Source organism: Muntiacus reevesi, chromosome 12 (assembly GCF_963930625.1).
Source record: "Muntiacus reevesi chromosome 12, mMunRee1.1, whole genome shotgun sequence".
In the NCBI taxonomy this organism is placed as follows: domain Eukaryota; kingdom Metazoa; phylum Chordata; class Mammalia; order Artiodactyla; family Cervidae; genus Muntiacus; species Muntiacus reevesi.
The window spans coordinates 15,749,061-15,767,857 of NC_089260.1; the positions used below are offsets into that span (position 1 = coordinate 15,749,061).

Below are 18,797 nucleotides of genomic sequence, written 5' to 3' on the forward strand. Positions count from 1 at the left end.
TCAAGACCACGACCCGCTTTCTTCCTCCTCGTTGGACCTCTGGCCCTCTGCGCTTCCTCATTCGGAATCCATCTCCACCTAAGCGGCTGTCTTCCCGCAGCTCCACTTCCGGGTCTCCGGTGTCTCCACTTTACGGGTCCGCCCACCTCCCCCGCGCACTTCCTAGAGCTTGGTCCGAGCTACAGCGAGGTCGGAGTGGAGGCGTGGGCTGGCCGAGCGAGCGCGAGGGGGTACCCTCCCAGAAGACGCACTGCACTGGGTCTAGAGTGAGAACCCCGGTCCTGCCTCGGAGTCGAGTCCGGGCGGGGGAGGAACAGTTCATTCCGCGCACCGAGCGCGGCGCACCCGGAAGTGGCGCGGTACGGGCGCTGCGCCGCCTCCGGAGGCGGGTGCCAGGTACCGGGAGGTGGAGGAGACGCCGCGGTACTCTCGGGCGTGAGTGTCAGCCGAGGGCGCAAGACGGGTAGAGGCGGGAAGCCGGCCTGGTTTCGCGGCGTTACATGCGGCCGGGTTCCGGGGGCCAAGGGCCTCCCAGGGTGGCTGGGCTGGCTAAAGGACTGCCGCGGCCGAAGGCGAGCCCGGTTCTCTTCAGTTCCCACTGCCGAGACCAGCTTTCTTCAGGTCACCACCGCCTCCTCCCCCCGCTGCTCGCCGGGCGGGTTGAGGGGAGTTGTTCTAATGAGGAAGGCGCTGCTGTAGAGCCCACTTGAGTTTTCTCTGCTTCTGGGAGAAGGCGAGCGGCCGCTGTGGTGGTGGAGGGGGAGGGGGGGTGGGGCTCTTGCTTTTCGGCCTCTACAACCCTTCCTGAGAAATGCTTTTTTTCCTCAGGAAATGCACCACAGACTTAATTCCCTCTCATATTTCTGTTTTACCTCCTTTCAGCTTCTGACTTTGTGACTCCTGTGTACTTTAAAGGATGCTGGAGTCGTATGTGACTCCCATTTTAATGAGCTATGTGAATCGCTACATCAAGAACTTAAAGCCGTCAGATCTACAGCTTTCGCTATGGGGTGGAGATGTGGTTCTCAGCAAGCTGGAGTTAAAATTGGATGTGCTGGAGCAGGTAAGCGGTGAAGTTGTCACGGATTGGAAACATTTTCAGCCTATTTAGAAGTAATCTGGTCTTTCCTGCACTTTGATTTTATGCTTTAAAACCTTCATTTTTCTGCTGATGTATTTAGAGCTATCTTGAAACTAGAGATTCTCCTTTTCAAAATTTTTTTCTTTTACGGTTTGTTGCTAGTGATGGATTGTTAGAATCGTAATCCCCCAAGTTGCCGCAACAGAAAAACAATTTCATTGTTCTTGTCAGAATTCTTCCTCCATTTTACTCAGTTCTTAAACATTACCGAATATGCTAATTTACACTGCTAGGATTCTAAATTATGCTGGAAAATATTATATTCCCTTTTTCCCTTTTGGGGAATGAAGGGTCCTGAAGACAACAAGGTCAGATCTTGAGGAAAGTTCTCTTCTTAGGAAAGATGACAGTACCCACGGAATCCTCAGAATATTGAGTAGACAGATAAAGATCGAAAATGCCAGCATAATTGAAAAGTTTTTTCTTAATCACTTTTTAAATTTTCTTTTTAACGTGAGAACGGTCTGATGTGAATTAACTGTAACTTCAAAGTTTATGTATTTATTAGGTCACTTAGTACATTTATTATTAACATATGTCGGGTAATTCTATTAGCCTTGAGAATACACGAGTTATCTCTGGAAACTTGAGTCAGAGACCAACTGCTTTTTAGGAGATAAGGGAGTTCACACCTATGGTGATGTTATTAATAATTTTTGGTTATATCCCACTGCTTTCTCTATTGTTGAATAATCTAGAGTTAACACTGAGAAATAATATTCTTGGTTTCTTCTCTGTCCTCTCCAAGATTGATTATCTGAATATTTTCATTGTTTTTTAGTGAGCAGAAATCCTAAGCATAAGCTTACTTTTTGCATATTGGTGACATCTTTGTAACCACTGTCCAGATGGAGAAATAAAATATTTCCGGCACTCAAAAAAAGCTCTCCTTGCTTCTTTGTAATTAGTAGCTCCGCCCCTAAGACAGGTGATTGCTGTTCTGATTTGTGTCAACACACACGTTTCTTGAACCTCTTCTTGAAACTTAAATAAATGGGAATCACTTGTGTTTGAATTCTTTTGTTAACATTGAGGCTAAAATTGACTCAGGTTGTTGCATGAAGGATAGTTTATTCTTTGTATTGCCTTGTTGTATTCCATTGTATAAAGATTCATTTTACCTGTTTTCTGTATTTCCTTTTGATATACATTTGGATTTTTTTTCTACTTTTGGCTTTTATGAAGAAAGCTCTTGTGAACATACTTGTATTGGACATAGGTGTTTATTTCCCTTAGAAGGCAGGCATATGTTTAACTTTTAATGGATACTGCCAAATAGTTTTCTAGTGTGGTGGTGGTGGTGGTGGTTTACTTATACTAAGTTGCATCCTACTCTTGCAACACCATGGACTGTAGCCTGCCAGGCTCCTTTGTCCATGGGATTCTCCAGACAAGAATACTGGAGTGGGTTGTCATTTGCTTCTCCAGGGGATCTTCCCAACTTTACATTCTCACCAGTAGGGGATCTTCCCAACTTTACATTCTCACCAGTAGGGGATCTTCCCAACTTTACATTCTCACCAGTAATGTGTGGGAATTACAGTTACTTCACCTTTTTGCTGTTATATAATGAGTTTGTTATTTTTAGCCTTTCCATGTACTATGGACTGTTTGTATATCTTTTTTTGGTGAAATGTCTGTTCAAGTCCTTTGCTCATTTAAAATTTTTTTGTATTTGTTACTGAGTTGTAGGAATTATTTATATATTTTGGGTATCAGTCCCATATCAGATATGATTTGCAAGTGTTATTGCCCACTGTGGGTTGACTTTTGACTCTATTGATAGTGTCCTTTGAAGAACTAAAGTTTAAAATTTTTTTTTCTTTTTTTTCCCCATTTTTTAAAAATTAGTTGGAGGCGAATTACTTTACAATATTTAGTGGTTTTTGTCATACATTGACATGAATCAGCCATGGATTTACATTATTCCCCATCTCGATCCCCCCCTCCCACCTCCCACTCTACCCGATCCGTCTGGGTCTTCCCAGTGCACCAGGCCCGAGCACTTGTCTCATGCATCCAACCTGGGCTGGTGATCTGTTTCACCCTAGGTAATATATATGTTTCGATGCTGTTCTCTCGAAGCATCCCACCCTCGCCTTCTCCCACAGAGTCCAAAAGTCTGTTCTGCACTTCTGTGTCTCTTTTTCCGTTTTGCATATAGGGTTATCGTTACCATCTTTCTAAATTCCATATATATGTGTTAGTATACTGTAATGGTCTTTATCTTTCTGGCTTACTTCACTCTGTATAATGGGCTCCAGTTTCATCCATCTCATTAGAACTGATTCAAATGAATTCTTTTTAATGGCTGAGTAATATTCCATGGTGTATTTGTACCACAGCTTCCTTATCCATTCGTCTGCTAAAGTTTTAAATTTTGACAAAGTCCAACTTACAATTTTTTCTTTTGATGCCTGGGCTTTTGGTGTTATATCTAAGAAATCATTGCCAAATCCAGTGTCATGAAGCTTTCACCCTATGTTTTCTTCTAAGAGTTTTTTATAGTTTTAGCTCTCACGGTAGGTCTTTGATCACTTTGAGTTAATTTTTGCATATGATACAAGTATCCAAGTTTGTATGTTTTTGCATGTGGTTATTTATGGGTTACTTAGAAGTGTGTTGCTTAATTTTCAGACATTTAGGGAATAGCTGGATATCTTTCTGTTATTGATTTCTAATTTAATTCCAAGTGTTTAGTATATTCTCTGTGATTTTGATCCATTATAATTTGACTCAGTACGTGGTCATGAATTTTTTTGGAAATGTTTCATGTGTAATTGATGAGAGATATGTATCCTATAGTTGTCACCTTTTTCTTCCATAAATGTCAGTTGCTTCAAATTGGCTACTTGAGTTCTTCAAATCTTATAAATCCATTAAGATTTTCCTTGTCTGCTTATTCTATTAATTACAAAGAGAGATATCTTAATGGTTAACACCTCCAACTATGATTTTGAATTTGTCTACTTCCCTTTTGTGAACATTCACTTTATATGTCTTGAAGTTACATTGTTAAGTACACACAGGTATAGTATTTTGATACCTTATTTTTCAGTTTAGTTCAGTTACTTAGTCGTGTCTGACTCTGCGACCACATGGTCTGTAGCACGCCAGGCCTCCCTGTCCATCACCAAATCCCGGAGCTTACTCAAACTCATGTCCATCAAGTCGGTGATGCCGTCCAGCCATCTCATCCTTTGTTGTCCCCTTCTCCTCCCACCTTCAATCTTTCCCAGCATCAGGGTCTTTTCCAATGAGTCAGTTCTTTGCATCAGGTGGCCAAAGTATTGGAGTCTCAGCTTCAACACATCAGTTCTTCCAATGAATGCCCAGCACTGATCTCCTTTAGGGTGGACTTGTTGGATCTCCTTGCAGTCCAAGGGACTCTCAAGAGTCTTCTCCAACACCACAGTTCAAAAGCATCAATTTTTCTGCGCTCAGCTTTCTTTACAGTCCAGCTCTCACATCCATACATGTCTACTGGAAAAACCATAGCTTTAATTAGACGGACCTTTGTTGGCAAAGTAATGTCTCTGCTTTTTAATATGCTGTCTAGGTTGGTCATAGCTTTTCTTCCAAGGAGCAAGTATCTTTTAATTTCATGGCTGCAGTCACCATCTGCAGTGACTTTGGAGCCCCCCAAAATAAAGTCTGTCACTGTTTCCATTGTTTCCCCATCTATTTGCCGTGAAGTGATGGGACTGGATGCCTTGATCTTAGTTTTCTGAATGCTTTTTCTCTCTCCTTTTTCACTTTCATCAAGAGGCTCTTATTTTTGAATACACTTAAAAAATTATTCTGAAATGTGTCCCTCTTTCAGTCTAGTAATTCTTCTTGCCTTAAAGTCTTTTTGATCAGAGAAGCAACAGAAATAAGTTTTTATAAAGATCACAAAATGGATATTTGACTTACTAGCATCTACCTTAAATTATTATAACATTCTTACCATTTTCTCTTATAATCTTACAGTAGTTTAACTGCATGTACCCCCATTTTCTCCTGCCTTTATTTGGTTTTGTGATCCTTGTTTTTGTTTGTTCAGTTTGGGTTAGCTTATTTAGTTTGTTTTTCTGCTGTCTTCAGGTAGAAGCCTCGGTTATTGGTTGAAGATATTTCTCCTTTTCTACTATAGGCATTTACAGCTATAAGTTTCTTTAGTTGGCTGTATCCTGTACATTTTGGTGTATTGTGTTTTCATTTTCATTCAGTTCAAATGTTTTCTGATTTTCCTTGAAATAGCAGTGTATTTTTGCAGTTGTTGGATGGAATGTTTTATAGCTTTCAGGTCAAAATTGATTGACAGTATTTTTCAGGTCTTCTCTATATTTGTTGATTTTTCTTTCTGTTTTTCATTGTTGCAAAGTGAGGTATGCAAGTTTCCATGATTAGTGTTGTCATTGTTCAGTTGCTAAGTGGTGTCTGACTCTTAGTGACCTCATGGACTGCAGCGCGCCAGCTTCCCTGTCTGTCATTGTCTCTTGGAATATGCTCAGATTCATGTCCATTGAGCCAGTATTGCTATCTAACCATCTCATCCTCTGCTACCCTCTTCTCCTTTTGCCTTCAGTCTTTCCCAGCATCAGGGTCTTTTCCAGTGAGTCACCTCTTCACATTAGGTGACCAAAGTGTTGGAGCTTCAGCATCAATCCAATCCTTCCAATGAATATTCAAGGTTGATTTCTTTTAGAATTGACTGGTTTGGTCTCCTTGTAGTCCAAGGGACTCTCAGGAGTCTTCTCCAGTACAGCAGTTCGAAAGTATCAATTCTTTGGCGTTCAGCCTTCTTTATGGTCAAACTCTCATGTCTTTACATGACTACTGGAAAAACCATAGCTTTGACTAGATAGACCTTTGTCAACAAAGTACGTCTGAGCTTTTTAATACTGTGTTTAGGTTTGTTGTAGCTTTTCTTCCAAGGAGCGAGCGAGCATCTTTTAATTTCATGGCTGCAGTCACCATCTGCAATGATTTTTGGAGCCCAAGAAAATAAAATCTGTCACCGCTTCTACTTTTTCCCCTTCTAGTTGCCATGGAGGGATGGGACCAGATGCCATGACCTTAGTTTCTTGAATATTGAGTTTTAAGTCAGTTTTTTCACTCTTTTTTCACCTTCATCAAAAGGCTCCTTTAGTTCCTCTTCACTTTCTGCCATTATGGTAGTATCATCTGCATATGTGAGGTTATTTCTCCCAGCAATATTGATTCCAGCTTGTGATTCATCCAGCCCGACATTTCTCATGATGTACTCTGCATGTAAGTTAATAAGCAGGGTGACAACACAGTGAGCTTGACGTACTCACTTCCCGATTTTGAGTCCGTCAGTTGTTTCGTGAAGTTCTAACTGTTGCTTCTTGACCCGCATGCAGGTTTCTCAGGAGACAAGTAGTGTGGTCTGGCGTTTCCATCTCGTACAGAACTTTCCAGTTTGTTGTCATCTACACAGTCAGAGCCTTTCATGGTCAGTGCAGCAGAAGTAGATGTTTTTCTGGAATTCCCTTGCTTTCTCTGTGCTCTAGTGAACACTAGCAATTTGATCTCTGTTTCCTCTGCCATTCCTCTGTTGTTTTTGACATTGCACCCATGTACTGCATTTCAGACTCTTTTGTTCAAGACTATGAAGACTATGTGATTTCTTCTAAGGGATTCTTTCCCACAGTAGTAGATATAATTGTCATCTGAATTAAATTCGCCCATTCCTATCCATTTTAGTTCATTGATTCTTAAGATGTTGATGTTTACTCTTGGCCATCTCCTGTTTGACCATGTCCAGTTTACCTTGATCCATGCAACTAACATTCCAGGTTCCTATGCAGTATTATTCTTTTTTTTTTTTTTCTGACACATTGTCTTATTTTATTCAAATAGTAGTCTGCTCACACATGGTCCAAGAACACTTGAATAATAAAGCAAATATAATCACATATTAAAAATTGGTCTTCAAACATCATAGCCAATGATGCCATGCTTGGCTATGATCTCGCCAACATAAAACCACATCCACACCTCAGTGGCCACTAAACCATTCAGTAGAGCTTCCTTAACAGTGAGCTGTTTGAAGCTACTGGTTTTAGCACTGTTGATAATTTTTTTCAAGCTCTGAATTGCTGTAGGGATCTCAGCAGGGGTTGGAGGAATCAGCTCAACCTTGGTGTAATACCCAAACGTGGCCAATCGAGTCTTTGAGTAGGTCACAGCAGCGTTGACCAGTGCTGGGACCTCCTCCGTGAGGTTATGGACAAACTGGGCCATGGTCCTAGGACGGAGAGCCTGTTGCCCCAGCTGTGCAGTATTATTCTTTACAACTTCGGACGTTAGCTTCACCACCAGACACTTCCACAACAAAGTGTTGTTTTTGTTTTGGCCGAGCTGCTTCATTCTTTCTGGAGCTACTAGTAATTATTCTCTGCCTTCCCCAGTAGTATAATGGACACCTTCCAACCTACGGGGCTCATCTTCTGGTGTCGTATCTTTTTGCCTTTACATACCGTTTATGTGGTTATGGGGCTTTCCTGGTAGGTCATATGGTAAAGAATATGCCTGTGTGCAGGAGACCCAGGTTCAATCCTTGCGTTGGGAAGATCCCCTGGAAAAGGGCATGGCAACCCATTCTAGTATATTTGCCTGGGATTTCCCATGGAGAGAGGAGCCTGGTGGGCTGCAGTCCATTGGGTCACAAATAGTCAGACATGACTGAATGACTTTCATTCATGGAGTTCTCATGATCAGAATACTGGAGTGGTTTACCATTCCCTCAGCCAGTAGACCATGTTTTGTCAGAACTCTCCACTACGACCCATCTGTCTTGGATGGCCCTGCATGGCATGGCTCATAGGTTCATTGAGTTATGCAAGCCACTTTACCACAGCAAGGCTGTGATCCATGAAGGGGATTAGTGTTGGATTATTTCTTTTTTCACTTTTTATATATTTTGGGCTTTATTTCTTTGCTCATATATGTTTTATATTTTCTGTTATAAATATTTATTGGTGTATAGTTTATTTACAATGTTGTATTAGTGTCAGGTATATAGCAAAGTGATTCAGTTATACGTATATTCATTCTTTTTTAGACTTTTTAACTCATGTAAGTTATTACAGAATATTGGGTAGAGTTCCCTGTGCTATATAGTAGGTTCTTGTTGGTTATCTGTTTTATATATAATATTGTGTTTATTTTAACCCCAAACTCCTAATTTATTCCTACCCCCATGTTTCCCCTTCAGTAACTATAGTTTTTTTCCAAAATCTGTGAGTCTGTTTCTGTTTTGTAAATATTCTGTTTTATATATACTTTCTTCTTGAATTGACCTTTCTATCATCCTTAAATGTCCCATGTTATCTTTAGTAAGTTTTTTTTCTTAATATCAATTTTTTTCTGATAATAGTGTATTTGGGCTTCCCTGATGGCTCAGTGGTAAAGAATCCACCTGCCAGTGCAGAAGATGCTGGTTTGATTCCTGGGTCAGGAAGAGCCCCTGGTGAAGGAAATGCAACCCACTCCAGTATTCTTGCCTGGGAAATCCCATAGATAGAGGAGCCTGGCAGACCATAGTCCATGGGATCTCAGAAGAGTCAGACATGTCTTGGAAACTAAAAAACAAAACAGTAGTGTAATTAATCTACCTCTCTTATGGTTACTGGTTGCATGAAGCATCTTTTGTTTTTCCCCCTCTGTACATTGCATTTTAAACTATTTTACCACTTATGCCTTGTGTTGTATTTCTTGAAGCCTGGTGACATACTTTTGAATGTTTTACTGGAATGTTATTTGGCTTCAAAAACTCTTTAAAATTTCATCTGCTTAATAGTATTTTCAACCGATGACTGAGATAAACTTATTTGTTTTTTTGGCCCAGTCCCGAAGCATGGAGAATAAGTTTCCAGATCAAGGGTCAGGACTCACTTTCCCTGCAGTGGAAATGCAAAGTCTTAATCCCAGGGAAGTCTTGAGGGTTGAACTGTTTTTAATTGTTCCTAATACTTACTTGCATTGGAGAACAGTCATATGAAAAACGGGAAAATGCAGCAGGAAATTAAGATAGTAGAAATTACAATTCTCTATATGCCTAAAATAGAATACTATTTCCCTAGATAGCCAAAAAAAATGGTGATTTGATGTATTCAAGCAAGAAACTGGATCACATGGCTTCCTGGGATCTTGTTTATTATTATTTTTTTATTATGGTATAATAGACATGTAGTGCCAGGTGTGTAATGATTTGTGTGTGTTGCGAAATGGTCACCACAGTAAGCCCAGGTAACATCTGTCACCATCCATAGTTTAAAATTTTGTTTTCTTGTGATGAGAACTATTAAAATTTACTCCTTGCACCTTTTGAATATGCTGTACAGTATTATTAACTCACTATGCTATACGTTATATCTGAGGACTTTTAAAATTTTGTAACTGGAAACTTGTGTCTTTTGACTACTTTTACCCATTTTGTTCACTTATCACCTTTTGCCTCTGGTAACCACCAATCTGTTGTCCTTATGTATATAGAAAAATGATACATTAAAATGAAAAACACTTGTCATTTGTAGTCTATTTGTGTTTTCAAATCTAAAGTATGTTTCTTCTTGAGAGTATATAGTTGAATCTTACTAGTTTTTACAAACCCAGTCTGACAGCCTTTGCCTTTTGATTGAAATATTTAATCCATTCTCTCTCTGTTCATGATTGGATTTGTTTCTACCATTTTGCTATTTTCTTTGTGTTTCATGTCTTTTTTGTTTCTCTCATAATCCTTTGCTACCTTCTTTAATTTAAGGTTAATGCTCACTTCAGTTCAGTTCAGTAGCTCAGTCGTGTCCAACTCTTTGCGACCCCATGAATTGCAGCACGCCAGGCCTCCTGTCCATCACCAACTCGCAGAGTTTATGCAAACTCATGTCCTTTGAGTCGGTGATGCCATCCAGCCATCTCATCCTCTGTTGTCCCCTTCTCCTCCTGCCCCCAATCCCTCCCAGCATGCTAATTTGAGATTAATGCTAACTTTATTCCATCAAAATAAAGAAATTTCTCCACTATAGCTTCATTTCTTCTCCCTCCTTGTGGTGGTATTTCTATATATATATATTGCATCTCTATGTTATAAACCTAATATCAGTATTAAATTATTTTTTGTAATTGCTGTTTTTAAAAATTTTTTTGGCTCCTCTGGGTCCTTGTTGCTGCACTTGGGCTCTCTCTAGTTACCAGGAGTGGAGGCTGTTCTTCATTGTGGTGCACGGTCTTCTCATTGCAGTGGCTCCTCTTGTAGCAGCACAGGCTCTAGAGGTCTAGTTCCGGCCTCAGTAGTTGTAGTGTGCGGTCTCAGTAGTTGCAGCACACGGGCTTAGTTGCCCTCGGTCATGTGGGATCATCCCAGATCAGGGATCAAACCCTTGTCACCTGCATTGACAGGCATATTCTTAACTACTGTACCACCAGGGAAGCCTAGTAATTGCCCTTTTTTGGTTTGTTTAAAGGAAATGACTTGCTGCATCAAGTCTTGTGGCACTTGGGCTATTCGTTGCTGTGCATGGGCTTCTCTAGTTGCGGTGTGTGGGTTTCTCCATTGTGGCACTAGGTCTTAGTTGCGCCCTCCTCCCTGACCCCCAGCATGTGGGATCTTAGTTCCCTAACCAAGGATGGAATCCATATCCCCTGCATTGGTAGATGGAGTCTTAACCACTGGTCTCCTAGGGAAGTCCCTGTTACTGCCTTTTGAATCAGAAGAAAAAGAAGTAATAATACATTTATGCTGTCTTTTAATAATCATCTATAGAAATACTTTTATTAGTACTCGTTGCATGGGTTGGAGTTACATTACTTCCTTTTGACCTGAAGAACTTCCAGTATTCTGTTACTGAGAATTACCTGAAACTTGATTTGGGTATTCCTTCATTTTTGAAGGTTAGTTTTTGCTAGATAAAAGATTTTGGATTGAGAGTTAGTTTTCATTTGTTATTTAAATATGTCATGTATCTGCCTTCTTGCCTTTATTGTTTGTAATGAGAAGTTAGCTTTTAACCTAGATCCCTTATGATTATACAGTGGAAGTGAGAAATAGATTTAAGGGACTAGATCTGATAGCCAGAGTGCCTGATGAACTATGGATGGAAGTTCGTGACATTGTACAGGAGACAGGGACCAAGACCATCCCCAAGAAAAAGAAATTCAAGAAAGAAAAATGACTGTCTGAGGAGGACTTAGAAATAACTGTGAAAAGAAGAAAAGTGAAAAGCAAAGGAGAAAAGGAAAGATATATCCATTTGAATGCAGTTTCAGAGAATAGCAAGGAGAGATAAGAAAGCCTTCCTCAGCCATCAATGCACAGAAATAGAGGAAGACAATAGAATGGAAATACTAGAGATCTCTTCAAGAAAATTAGAGATACCAAGGGAACATTTCATGCAAAGATGGGCTCAGTAAAGGACAGAAATGGTATGGACCTAACAGAAGCAGAAGATATTAAGAAGAGGTGGCAAGAATACACAGAAGAACTGTGCAAAAAAGATCTTCACGATCCAGATAATCACAATGGTGTGATCACTCACCTAGAGCCAGACATCCTGGCATGTGAAGTCAAGTGAGCCTTAAGAAGCATCACTACGAACAAAGCTAGTGGAGGTGATGGAATTCCAGTTGAGCTCTTTCAAATCCTAAAAGATGATGCTGTGAAAGTGCTGCACTCAATATGTCAGCAAATTTGGAAAACTCAACAGTGGCCACAGCACTGGAAAAGGTCAGTTTTCATTCCAATCCCAAAGAAAGGCAATGCCAAAGAATGTTCAAACTATTTCACACTTGCATTCATCTCACATGCTAGTAAAGTAATGCTCAAAATTCTCCAAGTCAGGCTTCAGCAGTACGTGAACTGTGAACTTCCAGATGTTCAAGCTGGTTTTAGAAAAGGCAGAGGAACCAGAGATCAAATTGCCAACATCAGCTGGATCATCGAAAAAGCAAGAGAGTTCCAGAAAAACATCTATTTCTGCTGTATTGACTATGCCAAAGCCTTTGACTGTGTGGATCACAATAAACTGTGGAAAATCCTGAAAGAGATGGGAATACCAGACCATCTGACCTGCTTCTTGAGAAACCTGTATGCAGGTCAGGAAGCAACAGTTAGAACTGGACATGGAACAACAGGCTGGTTCCAGATAGGAAAAGGAGTACATCAAAGCTGTATATTGTCACGCTGCTTATTTAATTTATATGCAGAGTACATCATGAGAAACGCTGGGCTGGAGGAAGCACAAGCTGGAATCAAGATTGCTGGGAGAAATATCAATAACCTCAGAGATGCAGATGACACCACCCTTCTGGCAGAAAGTGAAGAAGAACTAAAGAGCGTCTTGAAAGTGAAAGAGGAGAGTGATAAAGTTGGCTTAGTTCAACATTCAGTAAACAAAGATCATGACATCTGGTCCCATCACTCCATGGCAAATAGATGGGGAAACAGTGGCTGACTTTATTTTTTTGGGCTCCAAAATCACTGCAGATGGTGATTGCAGCCATGAAATGAAAAGACGCTTACTTCTTGGAAGGGAAGTTATGACCAACCTAGACAGTATATTGAAAAACAGAGACATTACTTTGTCAACAAAGGTCCGTCTAGTCAAGCCTATGGTTTTTCCAGCGGTCATGTATGGATGTGAGAGTTGGACTATAAAGAAAGCTGAGCACTGAAGAATTGATGCTTTTGAACTGTGGTGTTGGAGAAGACTCTTGAGAGTCCCTTGGACTGCAAGGAGATCCAACCAGTCCATCCTAAAGGAGATCAGTCCTGGGTGTTCATTGGAAGGACTGATGTTGAAGGTGAAACTTCAATATTTTGGCCACCTGATACAAAGAACTGACTCATTGGAAAAGGCCCTGATGCTGGGAAAGATTGAGGGCAGGAGGAGAAGGGGACAACAGAGGATGAGATGGTTGGATGGCATCACCGACTCAGTGGATATGAGTTTGGGTGAACTCCAGGAGTTGGTAATAGGGAGGTGTGGCATGCTGCGGTTCATGGGGTCGCAAAGAGTGGGACATGACTGAGCAACTGAACTGAACCTACGAAGAATTTTCTTGTATGTAACATGTTGATTTTCTGTTTCTACCTTTAAGGTTTTCTTTTTGTTCCAGATGTTCAAAATTTTTGTTTTGATATGTCTGGGTGTGAATTTGCTGATTCTTTTTCTGCCAGCTCAAATCTGATGTTGAACTCTCTCAGTGAATTTTTAAGTTTATTTATTGTACTTGTAAGAAATTTTTTCATTTGGTTTTGTTGGTGAGGCACGTGGAATCTTTTGTTGCGGCACAAAGGTTCTAACATTGTGGTGGGGGGCTCAATAGTTGGGCATGGGGTTAGTTTCCCGACCAGGGATCGAACCTGAGTTCCTTGCATTGCAGGGTGGATTCTTAACCACTGAATCACCAAGGAAGTTCCAGTTTCGTTTATTGTTCTTTTCAACTCCAGAATTTCCATTCGCTTCTTTTTTGTAATTTATATCTCATTCTTGATATTTTCTATTCAATGAATCATTGTCATGTAATTCTTTAATTATTTAACATATTTATAATGAACATATTTACGATGTTTTAAATACTGCATTTGAGCATCTTCAAAGATAGTTTCTATTAACTACTTTTGTAAACTTTTCATGTTTCACAATGTTTAGTTGAAAACTAAACATTTTGCATAATATACTGTAGCAACTCTGCGTTCTAATTTCTTGCCTCTGGGGATATTTGTTGTTGTTGTTGGCTTGTTTGTTTAGTGACTTGCCTGGGCTAAGTTTGTGGTGTCTATTTTCCCTTGCAGTATGTGATCTCTGATGACTGCTCAGTTTTCTTTTTTCCTCTGTCCATTCTTTCTGTTTTTAGGCTTGGTTTTCTAGGGATTACTCCTGGGTCACTGTAACTGAGTCATCTGCCAGTGATTGGCTAGAGGTTGTTAAAACTTTTGAACTACTAAGACTTCTACTCTTTGGTATGAGACATACACATGTACTAGATATGCTTTCAAAGGAGTTTACAGATCTGATCCATATTTTTACTTAACTCTGTTTACAAGGCTTCTTGGTTAGCTGTGGATGAGTAGATTATTAAGGGTCTCTCCAGTGTTGCCCAAGTAAGCAAAACCTGGCCCATACACACAGCTTTCCAGGTTACCAGGAATAATGGGGTCGTAGCAAAACCATCCTTGGCTTTCTTGTTCTCTGGATTACTTTGTTAATTTTCTGGCTGGTCTGCTGTTGTGTTTCTTGCACCAACTGGTATCATGACTTCAGGGTAGCTTTCCCTCATTGCCCCTTAGATTTCTGTTTTTTTCTTTCTTTTTTTTTAAATAACTTTGCCCAGTTTTTCACTGCTTTTTGGGGAGAGAATTTGCCAGCCTTCTAACTTAGAATTCTTGAAGTCCTGTTTTAAATTTATTTTTATTTTGTGGTAAAAGTGGATATAGCATAAAATTTACCATCTTAACCATTTTTAAGTGAGCGGTCATGTTAATTATATATACATTATTGTTCAACAGATTTCTATAACTTTCCATCTTCTAAAACTTAAGCTTTGTACCCACGAAACTACTGCTTCCCTTTTCTCTCTCTCCCTGGCCACCACTGTTCTACTTCTGTGTCTAAGAATTTAACTACTTTAGGTACCTTTCGTAAGTGAAGTTAGATAATATTTGTCTTTTTGTGACTGGCTTATTTAACTTTGCACGATGTCCTTGAGGTTCATTATATGTTGTAGGATATAACCATTTCCTTTTTAAAGACTTAAGTAATACTTCATCGTATGTATATTCCACATTTTCTTTATCCTTACCTTTCAGTGGACATCAGGTTGTAGTAACCTCTTGACTGTTGTGAATAATGCTGCAAAAGTATGGTTGTAGAAGTATGTTTTCAAGATCCTGCTTTCGGTTTCTTTTTAGTGTGTACTGAGAACTGAGATTGCTGGATTATATGGTGACTGTTTTTCATTGTTTGAATAATCTCCATACTGTTCTCTATAGTGGTTGTACCATTTTACCTTTGCAGCAACAGCGCACAAGGGTTATACATTCTTTATATACTTACCACACGTTACTTTCTGTGGTGGTGGGTTTTTTTTTGGTTTGTTTTTGTTCTTGTGTTTCTTTTTTTTTTGATGGGGCCCTGCTGTCAGATGTGAGATGATATGTCATTATGGTTTTTAATTGATTTCTGGCTGTGGTGGGTCTTGGTTGCTGAATGCTGCTTTCTCTAGTTGAGGCGGGAGCAGCGGAGGCTGCTCTGGCTGCAGCGTGGGCTCCTCACTGGGGCGGCTTTTCTCTTTGCAGCACACGTGCTCTGTAGTTGTGGTGCCTGGGCTTAGTTTCACTGCAGCATGCGGAGTCCACTTGGACCAGGCAGAGTTTTAACCATTGGGCCACCAGGGAAATCTGCCATTGTGGGTTTTTTTTTTTTTTTAATAACTTTATTTATTTGTTTTATTTTTGCCTTTGCTGGGTCTTTGTTGCTCGGCAGGCTTTTCTCTAGTTGGGGCGAGTGGAGGCTACTCTGTAGTAGTAGGGCACAGCCTTCTCATTGCAGTAGCTTTTCTTGTTGCAGAGCGCAGGGTTCAGGGCACATGGGCTTCAGTAGTTGTAGCACGTGGGTGTAGTTGCTCCTTGGCCTGTGACATCTCCTGCATTGGCAGGCGGATTCTTTGCCACTGAATCACCAGGTGGGATTTGTATTTGTCTGAGTAATGATGGTGAGCATTTTTTCCTCTTTGTTGGCCTTTTGTATGTGTTCTTCTTTTTTTTTTGGTATGTGTTCTTTTGAAAATTGCTATTCAAGTCAATATCCCACTTTTAAAATTGGATTTTTTGTTGTTGTTGAGTTGTAGTTCTTTACATTGTCTAGATTTTAAACCCTTAGCAGATACATAGTTTCTGTTTCTCCCATGTGATTGCCTTTCTGTTTTGCTGAGTGTTTTCTTTGCTTTCTGGAGGTGTTTAGGTTTGATATAGTCCTATTTATCTCTTTTTGCTTTTGTGTCCTGTTATTCATTTTTAAAGTATCCCTTTTTTCCCTGTGAGGATATTTTGTAATAGCCTTTCTACAATGTGATTTATGAGAGCTATTCAGTTCCTTTGTGCAGCCATATTCTGTTTTAGGGATACACTGTTTTCCTGAGTAGTTCCAAGTAAATAAAATATTTTTAAGTTGTATAGTATATTTTAAGAATGAAAAAGAGTGAAAAGAAAATCATTTCTTTTGGCTACCTTAGGATGACCCACTTATTTTAACAGTCAGCATTTTCTTTTGCCTTTTATAAGGCATAAATGTTCCCATTTATTTATCACAGCAACTCTGAGATGAGGAAATGGAGATGATCTTGCTTATAGTGAGTTGATTAATAAGTGAACTTCAGTTGGATTACCAGCATGGGCCATGTATTTCAAAATTCCATGTTTTAATATGGAATATTGTCCCTTGTGAATAGCGTTCAGTTAGTCATTCAGATAGGATTAGTAGTATTCTGGTGATAACAAGGTTTTGAGTTTGGTTTAGGTGTCTTTTAACTTCTAAGAAAATCCATTTTTTTTCCATAGATTGCAAGTTTTGGTAGCCATTTCACAAATGTATCGTTATACAACTCAGGGGTAGAGATGGAAATGTCATTGAAACATCCAAATGAATGTATAACCAATGGAAATGTACTCGTTGCTCATAAAGGAAGTTAGATGTAGTGTAGTTTTGTTAAGAGCAAGGGTTCTAGCATAATAGTTTCCAGTTTTGAGTCATGGCTCTCCAAGATGAGTTATTTTTGAAAGTTATTTGACCTTTCTGTGCCTCAGATTTTGGAAATGTCATTGAAACATTATCCAAATGAATGTATAACCAATGGAAGTGTACTCGTTGCTCGTAAAGGAAGTTAGATGAAGTGTAGTTTTGTTAAGAGCAAGGGCTCTGGCATAATTTCCAGTTTTCAATCATGTCTCTCTAAGATGAGTTATTTTTGAAAGTTATTTGACCTTTCTGTGCCTCAAAATTTTTTTTAAGGCATAGAAAGGTCAAATAACTTCTAAAAATAACTCATTCAAATCTATAAAGTGGGTATAATAGTATTTACTTTTTGGGGTTCTTACAAAGATTAAATATTGCATGCAAGTAAAGTACTTAAAACAGTGCCTGGTACCCAGTAAGTGCTCATTAACATGGTATTCATTATAGACACTGATCAAAATATAATCTCTCCCATTGATCAGTGCTTGAAGAAATTACCACAGCTTTAAAACTAATGCAATATTGAGAACTGTTAAAAAAAAATTGTGACATTCTGTTAGAATAGTAGAAATATCAATAGATTTTTAGTATTCTGCTCTTCAATAAGCTTGTTGAAGACATAAAAGAGGCTTATACATTTGTAGTAATAAATAGGTAGTATCTTTATATTGATGGCCTTTGAGGAAGACAGTGTCCTAAGCACTTTATGTAAATTTATTGATTTAATCCCTAAACACACTACTATTATCCAGTTTTACAGATAAAGAAACTGAGATGCAGAGATGTAGTATAAGTTGCCTCTTGTCATTGTGCTAGTAAGTAGCAGGTGTAGGATTAAATCCACTTGTGCTGGCTCCAGATTTATTGGTCTTAACCATTTTGCCGTACTGTCTGTATATGTATGTTTAGCTACATTGTTGCTGTGTTGCTAAACCAAGGTGGACACTTCTTGGATGAAGGAACAGCTTATTATTTTTTTAACTTTCACAAATAGAGTTACAGTAGTGTGACTGAAATACAGTCTAAATGCAATTTATTATTCCTTTTTTTTGTTGGTTTATAACATTTTATCTGAAGGTGAAACAATTTAGTTTAAAGTGGTTGTGGTAACCTTTGTGTTTTCATTTCTAACCTTTTAAATAATGAAACAGTTATAAAACATTTAAAATTTATGATCATATAGTTTCTAGGTATAATCTTTAGGTAAAGTTCAATACTTTTTTTTCAAAGTTAATCAGTGTTTATTTTGTCAGGTCATTCTCCTGTCTTTAATTCTGTTCCCCTCTTTCATCTTGCCTTAAAATCCTGTTCTGTTACCATTTCCATTTAGCAAAATAAGAAACAGAGGCCTTGACAGGTTAAGTGCCTTATTAAATGTAACTTGCACAATAAGTTTTTGTGGCTCATCAGTAACTATATAATTTAGCAAGTTATTTGATGCTGCTTTTTTTTTTCCATTAATTTTCTTTTTATTTTCCATTTATTTTTATTAGTTGGAGGCTAATTACTTGACAATACTGTAGTGCTTTTTGCCATACGTTGACATGAATCAGCCATGGAGTTACATGTATTCCCCATCTTGATCCCCCCTCCCACCTCCCTCTCCACCTGACCCCTCTGGGTCTTCCCAGTGCACCAGCCCCGAGCACTTGTCTCATGCATCCAACCTGGGCTGGTGATCTGTTTCACCCTAGATAATATGCATGTTTCGATGCTGTTCTCTCGAAACATCCCATCCTCGCCTTCTCCCATAGAGTCCAAAAGTCTGTTCTGTACATCTGTGTCTCTTTTTCTGTTTTGCATATAGGGTTATCATTACCATCTTTCTAAATTTCATATATATGTCTTAGTATACTGTATTGGTCTTTATCTTTCTGGCTTACTTCACTCTGTATAATGGGCTCCAGTTTCATCCA

General features: G+C 39.2%; 1 protein-coding gene and 1 pseudogene across 3 annotated transcripts in view; one reads left to right on the forward strand and one right to left on the reverse strand.

Annotated features, from left to right (window-relative positions):
- The first annotated feature begins 301 nt into the window (after positions 1–301).
- Positions 302–18,797, forward strand: part of VPS13B (vacuolar protein sorting 13 homolog B) — a 763,389-nt gene continuing 744,893 nt past the window's right edge. The window contains exons 1-2 of one of the 3 annotated variants that reach the window (XM_065903113.1): positions 302–435; positions 883–1,063. In XM_065903113.1, the coding sequence (XP_065759185.1) occupies positions 917–1,063 (147 nt within the window). In that variant the 5' untranslated portion in view covers positions 302–435; positions 883–916. The remainder of the gene's footprint in view (positions 436–882; positions 1,064–18,797) is intronic. The other 2 variants (XM_065903114.1, XM_065903112.1) reach the window with 2 other exon arrangements.
- Positions 6,998–7,393, reverse strand: LOC136144665 (ATP synthase subunit g, mitochondrial pseudogene; annotated as a pseudogene).